This window comes from Pezoporus wallicus, unplaced genomic scaffold (genome assembly GCF_028554395.1).
Source record: "Pezoporus wallicus isolate ANWC-B61680 ecotype Strahan unplaced genomic scaffold, APGP_CSIRO_Pwel_v1 contig_1739, whole genome shotgun sequence".
Taxonomy (NCBI): Eukaryota; Metazoa; Chordata; class Aves; order Psittaciformes; family Psittacidae; genus Pezoporus; species Pezoporus wallicus.
Window position 1 is genome coordinate 2,091,776 of NW_026637351.1, and position 23,361 is coordinate 2,115,136.

Below are 23,361 nucleotides of genomic sequence, written 5' to 3' on the forward strand. Positions count from 1 at the left end.
AAAGGTTTGAATAATAACAATTTTCAAACTCGGCATTCTTCAGAGGAAGGTGAGTAAAGCAGAAAGATGATGTTTGCTTCTGTGAGCAAACTTTTGAATTTATTTGAGAGAAACTTTAGCATTTCAGGGCAGGTTATCTGAAGCACCAGAATTGCATATTTGCAGACAAGTATTTACACAGAAAATGCTTGTCTGCCTACCCAACTGGAGAGCCAGGGGTGATTTAGGTGACCAATTGTAGTAAAGCAGCACTGCTTGAATTAAGGGTATCTGAGATCAATTGCAGTCAGAAAAATGTTAAGAAAAACCTGCCAGGAAAAAAGGAGCTTAGTGAGCAAACCAAGGAAAAGGTAGTTTCTCAATGGATATTTTCCAAGTGCAGCGGATATAATTTTTTTTAAATTGTTACATTCAGATTCTTCACTTAGCTCTGTTACCTTGCTTCTCAGTGGTTTGCTTTATCTTGCACACAGTGCATTTGTTTAAGAAGGAAGTTGATTCAGGATTTATATTCAACTGGCTTACACATGCTGCAGCACACATATCCCCATATCCAAAACAATAACAACAACAAAAAAAGCACCTACATTTCCTTCTATTTCCTGGCTTGCCAATAATAAGAAGTCCCTGCAGAGGGGAGCTTGGCTGGTGGTGTTTTGCAATTTCTCAGATAACAAGAGCTTCACATTTCTGTGGAATTCCCATTTGCCAGCGAGCTGCTGCTGCTGCTGCCCTGATTGATATATGACTGCAATGGCACTTTTCCATTTGACATTCCCTCCCTCTCTCTCTCTCTCTCTTAAACAACAGCCCTAACTTTTGTGTGTTGCAAATATAAAAGGCAAGCCATGTGACAGAGGGACAGAAGAACAAAAGCATTTGGAAGTAACAGGACGTCTTTTTAGCTCTCCGAAGATTTTGAGGGGAAGAAGGAGGAGTGCATTTTCCAAAGGTAAGCACACAAATAGATTCCTCCAGGTTTTAAGTACTACAGGGACTTAAAATGAGCTCTCAATCTCCTTATCTGACAAATGCATGCACTCCTTGTACCATTTTTAAAACTAAAATGTGCTGATATGGAATTGTATCTTTATCTCTCCTGACTGAAGAATGACTGTATGCAGTCAAATAAGTAGTCTGGTGTCCTTCTGAGTAACTTGGTTAAACGTCTATTGTCATGAGCATGCTGCGATCACGTCTGCAGGTCTGAGCTGGTCTTAGCTGTATGGCTTTGGAGTGAATAGACATGCTGGACTCTGCTCTGAATTCGAGAGAGCGACGATATTGCCAGCACCGTCTTTGTCCCATTACAATAGGGCTCTGTGACCACAGTCAAGCCTGCTAGTTTAAAGCTGGACTGTTTACTTTTATCACTATTTATGCATGCTGTTCTCTTGCCAGTCATCTGCCAGAGTGCTTAGAATAATTTGAAACAACAGGCAATATTTATTTCTAGCTTTGTGTGTCATGCTTTGCAAGAGCACTCTTAATTTGCACATTATTATTTATCCAAACTTCTGGAAACCTTTCCTATGGACTGGACACCACTGGTTACGGATCAGGACAGATTTAACGTACACTGTTGGTTGGCTGAAAAATGAGGAAAGCCACAGTGTTTGCCTTTGCTGTAATGCCGAGGGGTATATTTAGTAGGAAGCCGACTCTTGTCAGTGCAAATTGTAATGCAATGTGGCTGTGCAGTCGGTAGCTGACACAGGAGGATGCTGCAGGACCCCAGACCGCCTACTGAAGGAGAGAGGGAGACTCTCCTCATTTGCTGGCAGATATTTCACTGTGTATCAACATCAGAGGCACGAGCGTAACTGTTCTCTCTGTCTTTGGGATAACAGAAGAGTTTACCTGGTTTGAGCCCAGTGATAAAGTGTAGTGTAACTGCAAGTCACAGGAACGGACACTACCCTGAGAGAGCCTGATGAAGACAAAAGCCCTGTTTCCCTGCTAGGATTCAGGTGAGTGAATTCATCCTATAAGAGTTCAAATGAATAGGTCCAGCAGCAAAAAAATAAAAGAAGAGTAACAAAGATGAACCATGTGAAGACTAATCTCAGTTCGATGTTAACTAACTTTTAGTGTCAGTAAGGCAGGCTCACACAGAGTACAGGGTGGGGGGGAGGGGGCAGTAATTTTTCTTGTGGCTAATCTGCATTTGCAAGACAGTGTGTGTGTTCTGACTCTTGTGGGACTGTCAGGCAGATTTCTTATCCTACCCCTCAAGTTCATTAAAATTTCTCCCATAGCCTCCCCATAACACATCTTATTTATTTCTGCCTGGGACAGATGGCATGACAAATAACTTGTTAGGGTTTCTGCAGCACAAAAAAAAAACAACCCTCCTGTATGCTAAGTGTTACTAACAGTTCCTAAAGCTTTGTAATTGTCCCAGTGGCTGTTAGAGTTGCTCACCCAGTGGTGAGAACTTTGCATATTAGAAACGGACAGGCAAATGATTATTTAAAACTGACAATGGTTTGCTTCAAATCAGCTCCTTACTGCAAAGCTATTTTCTGATAGAAGCAACCCAGCTGCCTGATGGGGTCAATAAATGTGGACATAATAAGCACAGTGCTGTTATTTGTCCCTCCTCAAAAGAACAGTTGGGACATTTTGGGATTGTATTTCTTTCTTTCATTCATTTTTTCTTTCTTTCTTCCCTTTCTTCCCTTTCTTTCTTCTTTCTTTCTTTCTTTTTCTTTCTTTCTTTCTTTCTTTCTTTCTTTCTTTCTTTCTTTCTTTCTTTCTTTCTTTCTTTCTTTCTTTCTTTCTTTCTTTCTTTCTTTCTTTCTTTCTTTCTTTCTTTCTTTCTTTCTTTCTTTCTTTCTTTCTTTCTTTCTTTCTTTCTTTCTTTCTTTCTTTCTTTCTTTCTTTCTTTCTTTCTTTCTTTCTTTCTTTCTTTCTTTTCTTTCTCTCTTTCTTTCTCTTTCTCTCTCTCTATTTTCCTTCCTTTCGTTCTTTCTCTTTTTTTCTTTCTTTTCTTTCTCTCTTTCTTTCTCTTTCTCTCTCTCTATTTTCCTTCCTTTCGTTCTTTCTCTTTTTTTCTTCTTTCTCCTTCCTTCCTTCCTTCCCTCATTCCTCCTTTCCTTCCCTCCTTCTCCTTTGAATTACTAATGATGTTCACTTTTGCTCAGGCTGTAGGACCTTACTCATATCTGTGAGCAGTTACACACATGAATAATTCCCTCAGCCTAAATAGAACTATTTATTTGGTGAGTCGCTGCTAGCTTGAATAAGGGGTTCCTAATGTGACTTATATAGACATGCTCTTGCTGGATTAATTAAATATTATTTGCAATACTAATATTATAAGAAGATGTTTTAAGATTTTCCATTTAAGAGCAAATATGGAAGCAATGGATATTTCAAGTACATAAAATAAAATGCAATTTGATTTAGTGAAGTGGTATAATTAGGGGCTGCTGCTGATTACTTAAAAGCTCAGATCTTTACCTGAAGGTATCCCATGTAGGTTTCCTGGGTTTGTACAGCACCTGGTTTTGATCAGATGCATGTATGCTGATGATTTGCCCTTGCAGAGTGGGATACTTGTTCCAGGTAGAATGGGTACAGTTTACAGTAGCAATACTCCAGGTAGCTTCCTATGTATGGCTGATCTCCACAAAAGCCATCTGTCCCAACAGAATAACCTCTCACGTGCCATTGAGGCTTGTGACAGCATTTTGCTTGCTTGAGTCGCCATGATAGCAGTCTTTTTTGCCCTGGTGGGAGGAAAGAGAGCTAGCTCCTTAGGGGCTTGTATTGATGCCTTTGTTGCCTCATTTGGCAGGGACTCTTCCTGGAATCAGCTTCATTTTCCCTGGGACCAACTGTGTCCCCTTCCTGGCCTGGCTGCTCTCAGATGCACTAGGAAATGCTCAAGGTTGTTCTTGGACCTCGAAGTGAGTTGACTATCTGTGGTGCAAAACTTGCATGAAGCCACTGAGACTTTTGTTTTTGCAACAAGCCTGGTGGGTTGTTTGTTTAACTGTAAAAAAAAAAAAAAAAAAAAGAGAAAAAAAACCACTCTTTTTTTTTTTTTCCCCAAACACTACTCTTGTCATTACAATTACAAATACTAGATAGTTGTATTACAAATACTAGAAATTCCTCTGCCTCAAATGAGTGTAAGGAGAGAGTTGTCTCTATGAGTTTTAGAGAAGTTTTGCTACATGAGACTGTGCACAGTCCCATGTTATTTGAACAATCCACCTCTTGAGTGTGGCTGGAAGTGGCCACATCAAAGACAGACCTAGAGACCCTGTGGCAGGCAGCTACAGGGTAACTTGCTATGGTGAAGGATTTTTCGTTAACCCTATCAATTGAACTCTCAGAGTCCTAAGAGTTTATATCCTTTCCAGAAACTTTAAAAATAAAACCCTTGCAACTGTAACCCTCCCATACATAACAGGTCCTTTTGCTGAGCCCAGCTAAACTTTTGCCCTCTGTGATATCTTGTTCCACCGGATCATTGTCAGTTGTGTAAACATGTGTTTCTTTTCATCAGTGTTAAATGTGCAGCCTCTCAGCTCCCCTGCCCTTCTCCACGTCCTGTATCTCGGGATGGGGTGAGTAGCCATGCTCAGATTGCTTTTTTTTTTCTGCTGTCTTGCTTCCTGCTCGACAGCCCTTTCGCTGAAACTTGGTTCAATGGCAGAAGAAAGGTTTAATTCGGTCAGGTTAGCTTGGGTGCCTGAGTCTGCCTGGTCAAGAGTACCCTACTCTGCTCACACTTCTGCCCATGCATATGAAGATATGCTTCAGTGTCCGCTGACTATGATCAGCTGTTATTTCCTTTTTATATGTGTCAGAGGGGAACATATTAAAATTTCTCAGTAGTGGTATGTTAGGAATCCCTCTGATGCCCCACCTCTAACTTAGCAGAACAATAAAAGCAAGGTTGTAGTAAGCCTTTGAGCAGCTGGCTGTCTATATATTCCTCCTTTTTTCACATAATCTAATTCAGACTATTATCTGGGTAGCTGTGGCACTACCACTTCCAGACACCATTAGTCCTTGTCCTGTTTGCTGGAATTTCATTGCATGGCATGGAGTTCCTTTCTAGCATAGAGAAGTGTAGCCTTTCTTCTGGTGTCCGGGTAGCAGGCTGCTGGTGCCATGGAGACACTGGTCCTAGGAATTCCACTGCATCACCAATTTTCAGCTTCTCTTTTTTATTTTTCTACTTGCATCAATCATTGTTACAGCTTACACTTGTCACATTTATGTGCTTATTATTACTGAGCTGCAAACTGTCGGTCTGGCAGTGTGGAGGCAGCACAGGTTATGTTGCCCTTTAAGACATGTGAATTGAGGATCTGAGTTAATGCCTCAGCTCTGATTTGGCAAAGGTTAAGCATACCATGGCAGTGACAATTGCATTACTGTCATAACAGCACGCTCAAAGAGAGTGGGACCTAGGAGAATGCTGCTTCCCTTGTTAGAAGACATTAAATTGTTACCATGAGCCAAATATTTAGGTTCCCTAATTATCAGAGGCTGAGGTATATGGATTGTGGTCTGAATTTTGCCTGTGTATAAAAGAAGAAAGGATTTTGCCCCTTGGGTCAGGAAAGAGGGAACATGCCCTTCAATGATGTGCTATCTCCAGCATGCATAGCACTGTCTGCTGGTGCCAGTGGCAGGGATGTCTTTGCTTAGTTTTAAAGAATAAGAAACCCATTCCTATTGCTGCATCTACTGATGACTACAGTCCCTTGCATTCTCTAGAAAATATGCAAAAGACAGAATAAAAACTGCCCACCTGCTTGTAACACACTCCAACAGGTAGAGGACATGCCTGAATGCCCTAGGCCTCTCAGCGACTTGTAATTTGGCCAAGAGTCATTTTGCCTCATGTTGGGTCATAAGACTAAAGCAGAGGTAATTACTGGAGCAAATCCTATAGCTAATGCTTTGCTGGGAGTATTTGCACTTTACCCAGCTACCATCTTTGCTGGTTTGCCTCCGGAGAGGGATGGTCAACCTTACTTAGCTCAGCTCTGCACCTGGTGCTTCAGTGAGGAGTGATCCCATCCGACACTCTCTGGATGAACAAGTGGAAAACTGTATTCCTCTTAATTCCTGTCTCAGACTCAAGACCATGACTATTCTGATATTCGGCGAGACACAAGAATAAAGAAAGAACCTAAGGCTGGCATCACCTCGCCATTAAATGGCTCTACTAGCTCATTAGAGAGGGATCCCATGCATGCCCTTAATCAATCTATTTAAAGTTTCCTGGAAGCAGGAAAAGGAAAGAACAAAAATACAAGCGCTCTTTTGTCCGCCAGTAGTTATTCTTTGCAAGTATATTAAAAACCTTTTCTCCATGTTGCCCTGTCTGCTGGCAGGGCGCCAGCTTGCAGTACCCACTAGAGTTTGTTATTTCAACCACCGAGCAGGAAGGCGCTGTTAGCTCCCCCTCTCCTAGCTACCTGAAGGACTGGAAATGTTCTTGGAAACTTCAAAAGGAGAGGGAAACTCAGCCAGCTCAAGTGCTGTTCAGCTTAATTTGTTCCACCTCATGCATCGGGTCCCTGCTGAGTAAACACTTAAGAGAGCCTTGCACAAGTCACCCCATCAAAGCCCAGGGAACCAGTCCCATGCGTGCTCATCCCATTCCTGCTCATGCTCCCAGGCTGCTTGCAGCAGCGTGTTCTTCCATTACATTTGCTGCAATTACTATGTTATTTTTTATGCTTCAAATACGATGGTCTTTCTGTTTTTTCAGTCTGCTTGCAGTTACAGATATTCATCTCCTGAAAAACTAAAAGACTAGCGAAGCTTCACAGCGAGAAATGATGTACAAGAGTTTCTTTCAAATACCATCAGCGTGTTTGACATTTCTGACTGCTCAGAGGTAGTGTCTATTTTATCTTCTTGGTTTTTATGGGGCAACACTCCGCAGCTGCTGGCTGGCAGGCAGTAGGATAGCACAGCCTCGGTAGGACCAGAAGATGTGCTCCCCTCCTGTAGACACAAGGTGAAGAGGCTTGAGTCCCTTCTTTTGAGCCTGTTTTCCTTTCTACTGCTTTTTTCCTTCCCCTCTCCTCTTGCCCACCTGCTGTTGCCAGCTTGCATCAGGAGTGTGTGTTATTTGTGTACCTTTCATGCAGGTGAACGCTACCCTGCAACCTACTGTGCAATGGGGAGATGAAGCACCTGTACAATGGGTGAGAACATTCCCCTTGGTGTCAGAGGGGACAAGCTTCAACACAGCTGGGTGTCAGCAGGGCAAACGCTCATTTGGCACAATGAGGCCTTGGGCAGGCTTTTCAGTTACTTACACCTATAAGGATCTCACTCAAAATATTTAGTTTGGTATTTGCCCTGTCTTGGGAGGGGAAGGAACCTGCTCAAATGCTGCATGGAGACATTTCACAAACAACCAGAGTTCCCTGTGTTCACCTGCTGCTTCACAGTTACCACATGGCTGGTCAGTGACTTTGTCAGGTGTTTTGAAAGTCAGGGGCAGAGCAGAGAGAGGATTTTGATACATGTACAGGATGCCAGCCACTTCACTGCTGGAACAGAGAAGACCACAGTAAAATAACTACATGAGAAGAGAGCTACATTTATTTATGGAGCTAAAATACAGCCTCTAAGTTTTCAACAGGATCAGGCATAGCATCGTAGGTGGTCTCTCCTACCAGATAAACTGTTCTCTTAAATTGCTAAGTCACTCGTATAATTTTGTCCCATAGCACACAGTATTTCTCAATAGGTTTCCAGGCATGGTGCAGGTGGTTGTGGGGGCTCAAAGACTTCTGAGTACTGTGGAGGCTGGAGGAGGTTTGAGAACAGACCTCTCCATGCCATGTGGCTGCAGGGCTGAAGAGCCACTACAAGGGGGTTTAATGTGCCAGCACAGATGTGTCTTTAGAGCAAGATTTGAGCTCCAGATATAAAGAACAATGCATGGCTTTGGGACACAGGTACCCCTTCACAAGGGTAGCCCAGGCAATAGTGCAGTCCAGCTGCTGCTGACATCTGGTAGCTCTGATGGAACATGGAATAGCTCTAGGGGCCCCCCAGCTGACAGGCCAGCTGAGGTCTTGGCAACTTATTGCAGGAGCAGAAACAATGGTTCCTCAAGCACCTTGAAAGCACAGATCCATTATTCAGAAATCCCCATCAGTGGGGACATGACAGCACTACCCCATGCCCAGAGGAAGATTGTTCCTCCTTGCCTTCCCATCCCCATCCCTTTCATGGCCCTCCTCATGGAGAGTATAATCCTGCAGAACAAACCCTGGTATAACCTGACAGTGTAGTTTGCCCAACAGTCACTTCCACTTCAGTCCAGATCTTGGAGCACAAAACCCCCACACCCTCATCTTTCTGGCCTAAACTTTTCCAGGCTGGGTAAAGTTCTTCAGAAATCTGGTTTGGTCTCATGAAGATCTTTGTGGCTTTTTTCTCCAAACAGCAGCTCCAAACTACACACACATACACATATGTATACACATACATGGTTAGTAACACTTTTCTAGGGCTGGAGTTTGGAGAAACTGAGTAGTCTTGTAACTCTTCTGTTTACATAACAAATTCAGAATGAGGGAACCACATGGTAGGATCCAAGTAATTGTGTTTACTAAATATGCACAGCGTGCAAGGCCAGGCTTAGTTATATATACACACTGCTGCTCCAATGGCATTTTGGCAGCCTCCAAAACATAAAAGGCAGTGAGTGACTTGAATTGTACCCTCATTGTCAAGCAGGAGTCTCAAGCAGACAAAATGCACATCAAATGGAGGCCAAGCTGAACATACGTGCATGCCTAATTCAGGGGGCTCAGGAGCGGGGAACAGCTAAGTAGAAATACACTATAAATGAGCTTTTCCATTGCTCCCTTCCTACCTTCCAGGGTAAAAGCGGTACAGATCCAATAGACCTTTGGAGAATTGCTCAGCTCTTTATTTTTTCCAAGATACATAGCAAAAAGGGAATTTCTGTTTATGTTCTCACAAAGTGACTGGCTAAATAATTCCAGATGATGGAATTTTCTTCTGTCCTTAAAGCAAAACAAAATCTTAACCTTCACCACTCTCTAAATGGTATTAAGACTATTAAAAAAAAATCTTTATTTCAACATTCAAAAGCAGTTAATAACAACATGAAGTTGGAAAAATAACCCTAATTCTACCCCTATGTTCATGTGTAATACAGTCTTGGATTGTATGTTCATGTGGTCTTTCTCTGAGATGTCTTCTATCTTTCACTGAAGTTCTTGGGGAACAGCTGTAGCAGTTTCAGGTAACAGCTGTAACAGCTTTTAGCATGTTATGTCTTTATGAAATCCTGAAAACTAGTTATATGGAAAAGACACTATAAGCCTATTACTGACAACATGTAATGCCCATATCAGTGAATTATGAAAAAACAGAAAGTAGTGGCTTTCATCCACAGTTAGGCCAAATATTTCTGTAGCCAATTTTCAGCCTGAGTACATGAAGTCACCTTTGCATCTTTTTCTTTAATGGATGTTGTAAAGAGGAAGCATTTTAGCTTCCTTTTTGTTAGCCTGGGAAATGAGCTGTTTGCTAGTTTTTCACATGAAAAGAAATTAAGGGAAAACCAGCTCAAATAAAAGAAAAAAGTTCTATGTTGATTTTTATTGTTGATTTTTATTTAAAAATGTATTTTTCAAATGAAACAAAATGTTATAAGTATAGCTATAGTGATTAATGATTACAGGTGTTTTTGCTTCTGGTTTTAGACAGAAGAATAAACTGGAAGCTACATATATGACTCGATACTGTCTACTGTTTAGAATTTTATAATTTCAGACAGCATTTCAAAAAGAATACAACCTTGTTTAGAACAAACAACAACAAAAAAAAAAAAAAAAAGAAACCCCCCAAAAGACAAAACCCAAGCCCAAACAACAGAATGTTAAAGGGAAATGTCATTGTACAGTATCAGCTGGAAATGGAAGATACAAATGTCATGTCAGCATACTTCATCAAAGTGATGTATCCGAGTGAAGATACTTAGACTTTTTTGCACAATCGAAAATATACATGCAAACTTCTATATGTTTAAATGTCCCTGTGAGACATTTTTCCCATGTATCTCAGTTATACATGGCTTATGTACTTGAAAAATGTATTTGTATACTTTATATATGTATGTTAAGAGATACTGGCATGTGCAAACAGCCCGGTGTTGTCTGCAGTCCTGCTTCCAATACCTACACATGCACTTTGGCAGTATGTCTGTCAACAACTGTACACAGATTCTTTACAAAATATGGGTCCAATTTACATCTTTTTATGGTCTCTCTTTTTACTAACAAATATGTGATAATAGTACTTTTTTCTTCTTTCAAAGTTTTGTTGCTAAACCCCACTACATTTCTTTGTCAGGGAGGTACTGGGGAAATTTTAAAAGATTGTGAAAGTGTTAATACTTTTTGTGTTGTGCTGTGCTTACCCTGAAGAAGGTACAGACATCTTCCTTTTCTCACATTTTTCCCCACTTCTTTCCAGCTTTTTCAAAGTGTTTTCATGAGGCAGACTCTATGTCATTCAATTATTTCCTGAAGAAAACTAGAGAGATAAGCCTTTGAAAATCGAGCCAGGACTCCGGATTTCTCTCACTGTATTAAATCATACTGATCAGAACCATAGAAAGATATAGAAGCACAAAATTAACAGTGGGACGGAGAGAGTGGGAAATGGGGATCCCTAGACATATTATTACATGAGCTGAGACTGTCCAATATCAAGCAAATTTATTTGGACAGAGAAAGAATTACTGGGTGTGTAATACTGATTAACTATGTTGGAGAGAGACCTTGCCAAGCAGCATGTTTTGGTCAGCCTCTTTCTAAAGAAGAATAGGAATGTAGGTAAAAGGTTAAATATAAAAAAATAAAAGTGCATCACTCCTCCTGTTAGCTAACGCTTGGGCATCATCTGCATGAACCAGAGTAGTAACAGTTCAGTTCTGGGAAGAAGTCCCTGTTCCCATGACCAAGAGATTTTTCTTACCCGCCTAAAACGTTTGGAGAGATATTTACGGACATGCATGAGACTGTGCATAAATGTATGCAAGATCCTCAGTGTTAGTGTTTTTTAAGCTCCTTATACTGCAAAGACATAGCATTTTTTTAATGCCATATACATTGAAAAACATTTGCTTGAGGAAAATATACCAGGCTGTCACTTCAGCCCGACAAGTCCTGACTCCCAGCTTGGATGAACTCTTGAAGTGTTTCTCACTGCTATGCACGCCTCTCACAACAGTGTTTGAGCAAGCTATAAAGCAGTACACAAATCATCAAGCACTCTGGTGGGGAGGCCTTGTAATTTCAGGCTGTTTGGGAGATGAGTATCAGTTGGTTTAGAGTATTGCCAGCAAACCAGAAAACAGTTTGGAAAGAGGCTTGTATAAGGCAATAAAGGCACACATCAGCTCTTAAATAGGCAAGAGGCTCTGGGGAAGCAGTTCTCTGTGACTAGGGAACTGTTCTATCGTAAGTTTCTTCAGAAAGTTCTCATGCTTTTAAGTTTAGTTATGACTATCCTTCGCGTCATCAGGTTGTATTTAGGTGAATAATTCAGAGCTTTTTCAAGCTACGGCTGTTTTTAGAAAAAGAAATTAAACCACTCATTTGAGATTACAGGCTTTGTGAGAAGGATCAAGGGGCTGTGATGAAGCAGATGCAGCAGATACCCCCCATTTCCCTGCTGGCACAGAGCTCCAGGCAGCATTTCAGGGGCTGTCCTGTGCCTGTTTTCTGGGGGATCTCCTGGTTTCCAACATGCACCAAAAATCCGGATGTCTGGGTGGATATACATGTGACTCCACCTGCATATGTTGTTTTTTTTTTTTCCCAAGTGGCAGCTGGATATTATGGAATCCATAATATTTGGATATTATGGAATATAGTGTATTTTTCAGATGCTGCTATTTAATTAAGGGGGAAAAGACTGACACTGAGCGAGTGCAGCCTGATGAGAAACCAAGTAAGGCATGCCCACCTGCACGTGTCTGAGTTTGATAGTCAGGAGGGCAGGGCAGCCAGAGACGTAAGTAGTGCTCCACGCAGTGCAGGTCAGTGCTCAGCAAGATTCCTGGGGAACACTTTGCTCATGTATGGACTCAGACCCTCAGCATCCCTCCATCCTGGGGGTTCCTTTGTCCTTGCAGGAGGCCTACATACAGGCCCTAAGGCCAGAGGTCAATCTGCCTTCATCCTTCCCATGCGTTACCTAGGAAAGAAATCTCCATCTGTAATGCAGGAGGCACCCTAACTTTGCCCCCTTGGATGACTTGAGTGGATACATAGTTCTTTCAATTTGCAGAAATCTCAGATGTTGATCCAAATCACCAGTTTTGAGGGGTACCCATTAGGGATATCACCCAGTGAAAAAGATTAGCATTACACCACTTGTGCTGTTAAAAGTCAAAAGGTTCTCCCCGGTGAAATGTTAGAGCAATGCTTAAGGTAACAGGGCCTTAACATGTTTTCCCTAATGCCATATACTTGCCTACTGTGGGAATGATGCTCACTTAGAGCATGTATTTTGGCTAGCAAAAATCCTGTGTGCCTTTGTATTATTTATATGTTTTAATTCAGAGGTCTTTTTGGTCAGGATTGTGATTGATGTTGTTTTTATTCCAGCTATGAAGGAGATTCTTTGACGGATTACAATTTCAGCAAACTCCAACTTGAGAAGAAGAATGACAGCTAAGACACTTAAACCAGACTTTTCACCATCCTGGAAAGGAACTGGCTTCCAGTATTTGGAGTTTTTTTAATGCTCTGCCTCCCTCTGCTGTTATCAGCGAGAAGTTCCTCGACAATGGGAAATCACGTACTTGCGGCTTCGATTTCCATGCTTTCACTCCTGGCAATGATGGGAGATGCAGACAGTAAAACAGACAGTTCCTTCATGATCGACCCCGACCCCAGCCGCTGTATGAGGCATCACTATGTTGACTCCATCAGCCACCCGCTCTACAAGTGTAGCTCGAAGGTAAGACTTCCCTTACCCCCTCACAGCAGGGTGCTGCATTGACAGGGTTGTTAAAATGAGCCATTTGGAGTGATTTTCTCTGCACAAATTCCTTACTACCAAAATCTAGTTGCAAAGACATGTAGATGTAGAGACATGTAAGTGTGTACATTAGAACTGGCACTGGAGAGAAAGGCTCTTGACTCTCTTTTCACCTTTTCAAAAGGAGATACACACCATGATGGCAAAGCTAATGTGCTAAATAATAATATTCAAAGGAGCACGCTGGGCCTCAGCCACTGGTGCCAAGGAGATGAGCTAGTTTGGAAGTTTAGATCATCCCAGCCACCCTGTCCTTCAACTGAGTTTTTAATCTAGAATATGTAAACTTACAAATTTCAAGGTGAAATACAGAGATAAAGAATCAAGCTGTAAAATGGTAGTGAAAAGAAAATGTGAAAAACAGTGCTTTTTTTCCCCTATTTAGTTTCAAGGCCTTTGTTTTCACACAAAATGACAATCAGATGTTTACTGTCAGGGTTAGAAGCAGATAGAAATAAAATATTGCCTTTCATTTGAGATTTTAAGCCTGAATTTTTTTCTGTCAAAATGGTTTAGCAGCCTGCACATGTACCCTACAGTCATCTATTTCATTGTGTGAAGGAAAAGAATGGAGAAAAACAATGGAAAGATCCTTACTGGTCCCTTTTTTTTTTTTTGGTCCTAATTTGTTCTGGCTGGGGTAACACATACTGTACATTCAGATGTACAGCCTCAAACTGGCCCATTCCTCTGTCCTGCAGAAAGTAGCTTTGCCTTATGCCCCCACACCCCTGGATTAATGAAAGAGATCAACTGCCAGCACGAACGCTTTTGCCAGCCCTGTGCTGGGTAAGAGAGCAATGGGAGACAGGTATGTGACAGGTTTCAGGACAAAAGGGTTACTTAATAAAAGACCCCAGCAGTGGTGATCCTGAGAGGATTTCCAAGGAGGGAGGATCTGTGCAGTTCAGATGGGTGCAGCACTAGCTGAGAAGACCCCCAGATGCCTTTGTGTGCAGAGTGAGTTACTTGCTTCCCGTGATAAGCACAGGGGTGAGGTAATACCAGAGGTAGTAGCAGGCCATAAGAATTAAAATAAAGCACAGAGAGAAGCATCAACAGAAAATAAGACCTGTTCAGTGCAATGTGAATCTTCTGTGGGGCTTGCCCTGTGCCTGCTCTCCAGAGAGGGGCTGACAGCCTCAAAATGGGGCACTGGGAAAAGCCCCTCTCTGATTACACTGGTCTCACAGCAGTGCTGCCTGCCCAGTTTGGCATAACCATGTCTGATCCAGTGGTGGGAAATCAGACTTTTGCCCTATTGCTTCTGAGTTCGAACAGTAACCTCATGTACTACTTGATCCCCCTCTGCACTCTGGGCTCCCACAGACATCAGACAGAGGGTTATTTTTCTGAAGAAAAGAGGAAGGGAGGGATGGAAGGAGAGAAAAAGAGAGAGAGAGAAAGAAAGAGAGAGAGAAGAGAGAGAGAAAGAAAGAGAGAAAGAGAAAAAAAAGAGACAGAGAAAGAAAAAGAGACAGAAAGTCAACAAGAACTCAATTTCTTACCATCCCTAGTGACACTGAAAATCAATCAGGCCTTTAGGATAGGGACTAATAGAAATGAGAACACAGAATGCATTGTAATGAAAACCACATTATTTCAAAACTGAGCTTTGAGAAAAAAGCTGTTGACATAAACATTTGTAACTGACTGCAAAAATGTCAGTGATTGTTTTTTAAATTCAAGCCTTTAATGGAAATCATGTTTAAAAATATTATCACATATCTTGGCTTGCCAAATTCTACAATGGTTTCAGGAACAGTTTTTTAACAATACTGTATGTTGTATGGACTTTCTTATGAAGTGGAAAATGAAAACAGTTTCCATACAAAGCAAAATAATTTTGACATTTCCTAGAAAACATCTGTTTGTTAAATCAAGCTCCTTTTTTTTTTTTTTTTTGAGGTCTCAGGAATCTGAATCACCCTGGTAGACATATGGCTTCTGTTCTGGATCTAGCATACAAACACAGACCAATATTGGACTTGCTAATGAAAATTAGATGCAATGTCTGTCCCTATATATATTGTGATAAAATATAAACAAGTTAAATAAAGGAACATTCTGTGGCAGTAGCTGTGGGAATTGTGGTACCTCTTGTTTTCACTGAGTTTCCATTGTGAAGCTTGGACTGCCAACTGATGTCAGAGACTTTGCCCTTTTTTGGCACTATACATTGGTTCCACCAAGCCATTCTTTTTCACTCCATATGTTTTCTCTTTTAGCGCAGCATAGAATTACAGAAGTTAAAAATGGCTTCAGAAATTGCAAGACATAGTATGTTTGCTGTCTGTCTTGGTTAAAAAAGGATTATGTCCACTGTGCTTCTACGTGGAGGCTGCCAATTATACCCACATGGGAAGTAGTTTTGTTACGTTTGGAAATATCCACCCAATTTAATTTAATCATTAAAATCCCTCTTGCTTGTGACCTCAGGCAGATGTTGGAAACAGGTTTCCAAAGCCTTCAGAAATGTAGTCCATTATAGTAACAGAATGTATAACAAAAGAAGGGTGGAAGAAAGTTATATGTTCCTGAAAAACAGTGTTTTCCTTTGACTTCAAGGAAATGTTTGTATCAGCTGATGAGGTATTGTCTTTCCTGACTATATTGGATTCTGCTTGACCTCTGTCACAGAGACCTTCTGGTCTTCATTGATGTGCTGGATTGCCTTGCCACTGCAACCAGAGACTGCTAAATTACAGTATTGGCTGTCGTAAGTGCTTCCTTCAGATGTGCCAGAAGTGTGCTACCACTAACAGCCTTGCACTGAAGAGTCCATCCCAGACAGACATGGAGCAGATGAAGAAAGATTTAGCAAATATTTGATGATATATTCATGAGATAGCTCAGGAAATTTTCAGTAATGCTTGCTTGCATCCAGGCCACGGATAATATGCAAAAGTCCGTTCTCAAACATCTCAGCCCATCTGCTTTCAGGCCTCAACTTGTTGCTGAAGAATGTGGAGAAGAATCTATAAACACCATTAATAACAAACTACTTTACAGCTTCCAAATTTCCAGAATAGAGCTTGAATGATCAGTCAAATATTGCCTCAGATTCAAGCTGCTGGTTTTTGTGACCTTCCAGATACCGACCTAGACTGATGACTTTAAGTAAGAAAACATGTTCTTCCCTAGCTGCTCACAAACTAGACTCCCATGACTCTCATGCTGTAGCATGCTGTGCTTCTGGATCCAGCATCACAAGGTGACACACACAAGCTCACATGTGCAGAGGATAAGGGGAGCCAAGAGGCATGCATATCAGGTTATAAAATTCCCTCAGATTTTTACTATTTATATACCCACTGTATTATTGTGCTATGCCATCATAGCATTACTAATTATTTAGGCGATAATCTCTATTGTGCTATAGTATACGATGCAATCAGCAGCTGGTGCAATTGATTAAATGGCAAAGAAGAGCTTTTAAAGTACATGCTATTTCCAGCTCATTTGCACAATTGCCAAAATCTGCTGGTGCTGTTCTGGTTTTACGAGGATGAGGAGGTTATATTTTCCGGAGAACTTCAGGTTAGTCCAGAAGTTTAAAAACTATATCAATCAAAATGGGAAATCTGATTTTTTTTTTTTTTTTTAATCCTGGAAAATTCAATTAATACCTATGGTACTGTGCCATTTGTCATCCAAACACAGGGCATAAACTCAACAGTGTGTAATTTTACATGACATGAATACTGACCATACTCTTATGAAAACAAAATAAAACTTGAGTTTAATAAAATTGAGTTTAAAATTAGTCTTCAAAGACTAATACATGTTTTTAAAGACAAGGCTTGCTAAGAAACGATAAATGTAGTTGCACATTGAAGAAATATTGACTGGGTTTACTTTAGAAAGTTTTTATAGGAAGCTTTTACTAGAAAGCATTATAAGAAATGTATTGAGATACAGTTGTTGTCATGTCAGGTAATTCTACCTTATAATTACACTGCTGTAACTCTTCTGTAGTCCTTAATCCTGCCCTTGGCTGTTTGTTTTTTGGGGTTTTGTGTTTGGTTCCCCACCCCCACCCCGGCATTTCTGAAAGTACCTGAAGGTTCAGGAGCTGATGTGTGCCATAAAAAATCCTTAAAATAATGGTACCAGAAATAACTAACTGTTCCAGCTCCATAAGCATCAACCATTAGAAATCACCACCATATAGCAATGCATGCTGATTTATTTGGGCTGAAATCATAGAATCATAGAAATGTTGTTTGGAAAGGACTTTGAACACTCCCAAAAACAATATGTGGCCTTTGCATGTCCCCTTTTGCCACCCCTGAGGAGTGTCTGCCTCCATTGTCTTTGCAATCTTCAAGCAGTTGCCAGCTGTCGTTGTAGTGCTTTTTACCCTCCTCTTCAGCCAAATGCTTGGGAATGGCCTGTGACAGACAGCACTGGTGAACGGGTCAAAATGGGGGACCTAGCAAGAGCTGTCCAGATGCTAGGAAGCAAACTAACTGTTCTGAATGTCCCAATCTGCTGTCTTCTCTTTGCAACACAGGTGGGATTAGGTACCTGTGTAGCTCTTTACCAGCTGCCTGCATGTCACTATGTGAAGTGAGTTTTGTTTCCTAAGGGAAAAAAAGTGGCTCTTTATCTATCAGTAATGTGCTGCTAGCACTGTAAAGATTGTCTGTTTCCCTGTTCTCATGTACACTAGACACAGGTATTAAGGAGCTAGACATAGCTGATTCATAAAAAGCTGGGTTGTGGCTAAACAGTTGACATACGTGCTTGCAAGACTTGGAGATTGGCAGTCAATTCAGCATGTGCAGTGAAAGAAGCTCAAAAAGATTTGACATAGTAAAATATTTGCTGTCACGTCCGTAGTTACCCATTTAGATTGTCTGGAAGAAACACGAGATGTGTAGCATGGTTAAAATACAATTTTCTTCCTTGTTTACAGGATAAATTTATGATTGCTTTACTGCCTACTTTCCTACCTCTGTCAAATTTTGACCTTGTTTGGATGATATAAGTTCATTTCTGTTAGTTAAGCAGAATTAGCTAATGTGGACTTAATATTTAATTTCCCACGAAGGCATAAGAGTTTGTTCAAACTGTGTAACAGCTATTACTACCTTGATAATTTCCACATAATTTTCAGAGCTTCAGAAGATCCTTTCCATGTTTTCTATAGGGCTTAGAGGACTATCTATCTCCTTTGCTCAACAAGGTGTTGAGAAGGGGAGCAGATGACTCCTATGAGCTTTCCTTTCTTAGTGCCTCCTGTTGTGCAAGTTACCTTGTTCTGGTCACGGATTACTGAACTCAGAACCATGCAGCCTGTACTGGCAATGAGTTCATCTTTTTTACATTTTCACTCCCTTACACTTTCACTATCTTATACTATGCTGGGCATTTTATACAGATACAACTGATGCAATTACATATATATATAAACACACACATAATTTCAAATATATATTCAAGGTGATCTTTGTAAAAGGAAGAAATTTGTAAAAGGAAGAAAATTTGTAAAAGAAAGAAAGAAGAAAATTTGTACGAAGAAATTTGTAAAAGGAAGAAAAAAGCTAGAAATTTATCCTTTAGAAGCAATAAACAGTATCATATTTATATTTGTACTGTACATGTTTATATATCTAAACATTTGAGATGTTCACTAGCCCTGAGGACCAGTCCTGCTGATCACCAATAAATACACTCAAAACACTGGAAAATAATCCAACTGAAGCAACAGTATGGGTGACGATTTAAGGGCTTGGCTGCCACAGATCTGGGGTCAGCAAGTCACAGCTGCAGTCACTATGCCTGGAAAGTCATGGTGTCCCAATGCCAGCTTTCAGACCCCCTCTGGTCCTTATTTGTGTTGGTGCAAAGGATTTCAGGAGCTTTGCTTTTCCTCCTGCCCATGTTACCTCCTCTGCTGTTACCTCTTCCAGACACAGCTCAGGAGCAATGAACTACGTGGGGCTGGCTGCCCTAGCCGAGGTGTGGGGGATGCAGCAAGCGGAGAAAGACCAGCCAGACTGGAAGGATGTACCTATCTGCTGGTGTTAGCTATGTGCTGGCAGCCATGGGGGCATATTTCCTAACCTGTCTCTTTTCCTTTGTAGATGGTACTGCTGGCTCGCTGTGAAGGCCGCTGCAGCCAGATGTCCCGCTCAGAACCGATGGTTTCTTTCAGCACTGTTCTGAAGCAGCCTTTCCGCTCCACCTGCCACTGCTGCAGGCCGCAGACCTCCAAGCTGAAGGCCATGCGGTTGCGATGTTCAGGGGGCATGCGGCTCACTGCCACCTATCGCTACATCCTCTCCTGCCACTGTGAGGAGTGCAACTCTTAGGGATGTACCTACCACAGCAGAGAGGGGACTGGGATGCTGCTGGTGGGGAAGGCTCCCAAGAAGTAATCCAAGGTGAGGCCGATATTCCCAGCGTACAATTGCAGCAAGGACAGCACTAACCAGGCTGGATTGTATCTGAGAGCTAATAATGTCATGGGGCCCTGGATGGTACCACTACTGAAGTGTGGGTTGTGACAAAGGTGAAAGCACGAGGACTTGTTTTTAAGAAGCATTTCTTTTTTTCTGAAAGGATTTTTTGTGAGTTTCTTCTTTTTCAGGCTCAGCTCTGACTACAGAGGTGCTCTTACTTTAGGCCACAGTCAGCAGAAGAAAAAGAGAGGAAGGTCAGCCAGATGACAGCACAATGCTCTGGAAGTTGGCATTCGGAGAGAGGATGAGCATCAGTTCCCACCCACAATCTCTTAACCTGTCAATTTATTATCAGTCTCCTAGTTATATTTGCCTTCAAAACAAACTGTGTTGTTGGCAAGGGTTACCTGTTACTGATCTAGCAGTCAAGTCCTGGATAACTTTAAGTGCAGTTTAGCAGAAATTACAAATAAATCATTGAAAAGTGAACTGGATATGAAATGTCACGCTGGGATTACCCAGCCCTAACCAGCTGAAATTATTTGTAGTGTGCAGCATCAGAGTTCAGTGGCTGAGGGACCCTTGAGAAGTGAAAAATCATGATATTCATTATGCCCCACTAAAAGCCTGAAATGTGACATGTCACACATGTCACAAAAGCTATTATTCAAATGCTAAAAACTAATCAAAGATTAAAATAACATGTACTAAATGGAGTCTTTTCTTAACTTGGGTAGACCTGTTGATGTACAGAGACAGAGCCACCAAAATAATGACCAAACCTAGGACTTATTTTCATCTATACTCTACACTATTCATAGAATCATAGAATGGTTAATGTTGGAAAAGACCTTAAGATCATCTAGTTCCAACCCCCCTGCCATGGGCAGGGATACCACACACTAAACCATGTCACCAAAGAGTCCATCTTACCTGGTCTTGAACACTGCCAGGGATGGAGCATTCAAAACTTCCTTGGACAACCTCTTCCGGTGCCTCACCACCCTCACAGTAAAGAACTTCTTCCTTATATCTAAGCTCCTGATTGGGCAGTCTGGAACAGATCCCCACAGTAATACCCCCCAGCACTGTTCTCTCTCCCTTTGACCCTGACCCACAAACTCTGTGTTGACTGATCACCTGTCCCCAGACAAGAGTTCCATACTCTCCAGCCTACCACTGACATAAAAAGCTACTCCCCCTCCCCGTCTGACTGGCCTGTCTTTCCTAAAGAGCCTATAACCTTCCATTCCAACACTCCAGTCATAGGAGCCATCCCACCATGTTTCTGCAATGCCAATGATATCATACCCCTGCAGTCATGTACACATCTCTATTTCCTCTTGTTTATTGCCCATACTACAGGCATTTTTATAGAGGCATCTGAGCTGAGCTCCAAGTGAAGCTGACCCATTGGCTGGAACAGCTGAAATAGCTCTGCATCACTCAAAACATTTATTAGAGGTGCTGGCAACTGACCGGGAGTGTTGGGATGGAGCGATGTCCCCTCCCCCAATACATCCAGTTTAAAGCTGCCTTGACCAGCCTGGCAAGTCTACCAGAGCAGCTTGTAGCCGCCAGTAGACCTGGCCTCCCAAATCGAGCCCCATGCTCTAACTAACCAAACCCATGACTATGGCACCACTGTTCTATTTATTAACCTGCCCAATCTGCCTGTCCTTTTCAAGGCCCTCCCCTTTGACCTGGAGGATCAATGGAAAAACTGTTTGAGCCCCAGAGCCCCCAACCACCTGTCCCAGGGCTCTGTAGTCCTTAATGATTCCCAGGCTACTGCTGTATCACTAGCACCCACATGGACCACAAGAAGTGGGTAGTCAGCAAGACTTAGTAGACCAGGCAGTCTCTCCGCAACATCCCTGATGCGAGCCCCTCGTAGGCAACATACTTCCCTTGAGATTGGGTCAGACTGACAGATGGGTGCCTCTGTGCTCTTCAAAGTAGAGCCATCTACTGGTATGACCTGCCACTTTTTCCTGGAGGCACCAGTAATGATCCTCTTTACTGGAACATCAGCAGGATGCTCATTTGATGCTGTGTGGTTTTCCTTTTTAGCTTCCTGCAGAACTGCAAAGTGGTTCTGGGGGGGGGGGGGGAATCAGATTTTGGAGGAAGCCCCTTGCTTTTAATTGTCCTCTTCCTCTTTTTTTTTTTTTTTTTGGTGTATGTGTGTGTGTTTTGTATTGTATTACTGACCTCCTCCTTTTCTATATGTGCTATGGTGGACGCCTGTGGCCCCTGCACGGTTAGGGCCTGGAGCAAGCAGCCCAGCTCCCTCTCAGCTTCCCTGACACCTTTCAGCTACCGACAGCGCCCCGCAGCTCAGCCCCTGCTGCAGGAGAGCCTCCACCAGGGCACCGTGTGCAGCCCTGCCCATGGCGCACCCTCCCCTCACCAGACCAGTGCAGGCACTCTCTACACCCCGAGCTCCGCGCTGCAGCCTCCCCTCTCATCGGCTCTGTCTGGTGCCGACGCTGCCACCGCCGGGGCAGCCAGAGCAGAGCTCCCAGAGCGGGCCCCGGCCCTGAGGCGAGCGCTCCCCATCCCGCCCGCTGAACGCTGCCGCCGCCAACCGCCGCGCCACGCGCTGCTCCCGCGCTCCCCGGGGCGGGTTTTCCCCGCTCAGGGCGGGGCCGTCCCTCCTGGCCCCGCCCCCTGTGAGTCCCCGCTCGCCTCAGCGGGGCTGCGGCTCCCGGGCAGGGCCTGGCGAGGGCTCGAGGCTCCCTCGGTGGCTCTCGCCGCTCGGAACCGGAGCTCCTGCACGCGGGGTTCTCCCTCGCTCCGGGGTTGAAGGCTCCTCTCTGGAGCTGCTCACCTCGGCCAATGACCTCTTAGGCCCCTGAGGAAGTACTATTTTGCCTTTTAAAGACAGGCAATCCCACACAGGGTAATCACACTGACATGTCCATACAAACTTTAAGGCAGAGTCCGTTACCCACTTGACCACTAAGGCTGTGTCTTGACTCACCTGCTACCTGTGGTCCTGGTTGACTGATCATTCAGCTTGGCAGCTGCTTAGGGCGTTCCAGACAAGGACATAGGAGGCTGTGGTGGTGCTAGCACAAGCCCAGACCTCACCTGTAGGTGAAGCTAACCCGCAGCCAGGGCATCAGAGCTTCAGGGTCCCATAGCCAGAGCATCAGAGCTGCAGGGTCCTGCAGAGCAGGGGTAGCCAGTGCTGCTCTGCAAGAAGCAGGTGAGGCCATAAGCTGCTTTCCCCTGCAGCACCACTGCAGAAAGAAATGCCTCGAGGAGCTAGATGAATTGCAGTGACTGATAGGGTGAAAGGATCTCAAAATCACACAGGGTTTCAAGTTTTGGAATCGTATTTGGTATCTGTGAGAAACTCTGTCCTTCCTCCATTAACAAGAGGTTTTAGGAACGTTCAGTCATAGTATTTTGTAATTGCAAGGAAACATAACATTTCTTATTTCATATTACTGTTCTTATCTCCTTAAATGGCAGTCAATGGCAGTCAGCAATATGTAATGTTCACATAGAACTGGCTGAGCCATTTATTTTATGGAAGTCATAAAGTTGTTGGCAGCATCTTTGCTGTGCAAGGATTTGGAATCAGTGTACAGAGTGTACAGAGTACTTTCTGCTCTTTAGTAGCACACACATGTTTAGTCCCACATTTATTCTCTGGGACAGGCTGCGGCATCTCCCCTGCACAGCAATGCCTGGCAGTGCCTCATGGTAAGGAGGAGAAGCGCTATCCAAGCCCAGTGTTTGGTTCATTTGTTCAGTGTTACCCAGACTGTCTGTCTTCAGCAAATGCCATATGCAGCAGCTGGAGGATGCACACTGATACCGCAGGGGATCCCCAAGGTCTGCCAGGGAGGGCAGT

The 23,361-nt window shown here is 42.9% G+C and overlaps 1 protein-coding gene across 5 annotated transcripts; it reads left to right on the top strand.

Moving 5' to 3' along the window:
* The first annotated feature begins 609 nt into the window (after positions 1-609).
* NDP (norrin cystine knot growth factor NDP) lies at positions 610-20,205 on the top strand. 5 transcript variants are annotated; one of them, XM_057405074.1, is made up of 6 exons: positions 610-952; positions 1,851-1,970; positions 4,520-4,580; positions 6,923-6,997; positions 12,648-13,002; positions 19,176-20,205. In XM_057405074.1, the coding sequence occupies exons 5-6, from the start codon at positions 12,784-12,786 to the stop codon at positions 19,401-19,403; spliced, it is 447 nt and encodes a 148-aa protein (XP_057261057.1). In that variant the 5' UTR covers positions 610-952; positions 1,851-1,970; positions 4,520-4,580; positions 6,923-6,997; positions 12,648-12,783; the 3' UTR covers positions 19,404-20,205. The 5 variants fall into 5 exon arrangements, with proteins under 5 accessions (XP_057261057.1, XP_057261058.1, XP_057261059.1 ...); XM_057405075.1 differs by lacking the exon at positions 6,923-6,997; XM_057405076.1 differs by lacking the exon at positions 4,520-4,580.
* Positions 20,206-23,361: the final 3,156 nt, after the last annotated feature.

Coding starts and splice junctions, on each gene's coding strand:
- NDP (XM_057405074.1), top strand. CDS start 12,784: ATGCTCTGCCTCCCTCTGCTGTTATCAGCGAGAAGTTCCTCGACAATG. Junction 13,003..19,175: donor TCTACAAGTGTAGCTCGAAG/GTAAGACTTCCC, acceptor TTTCCTTTGTAG/ATGGTACTGCTGGCTCGCTG.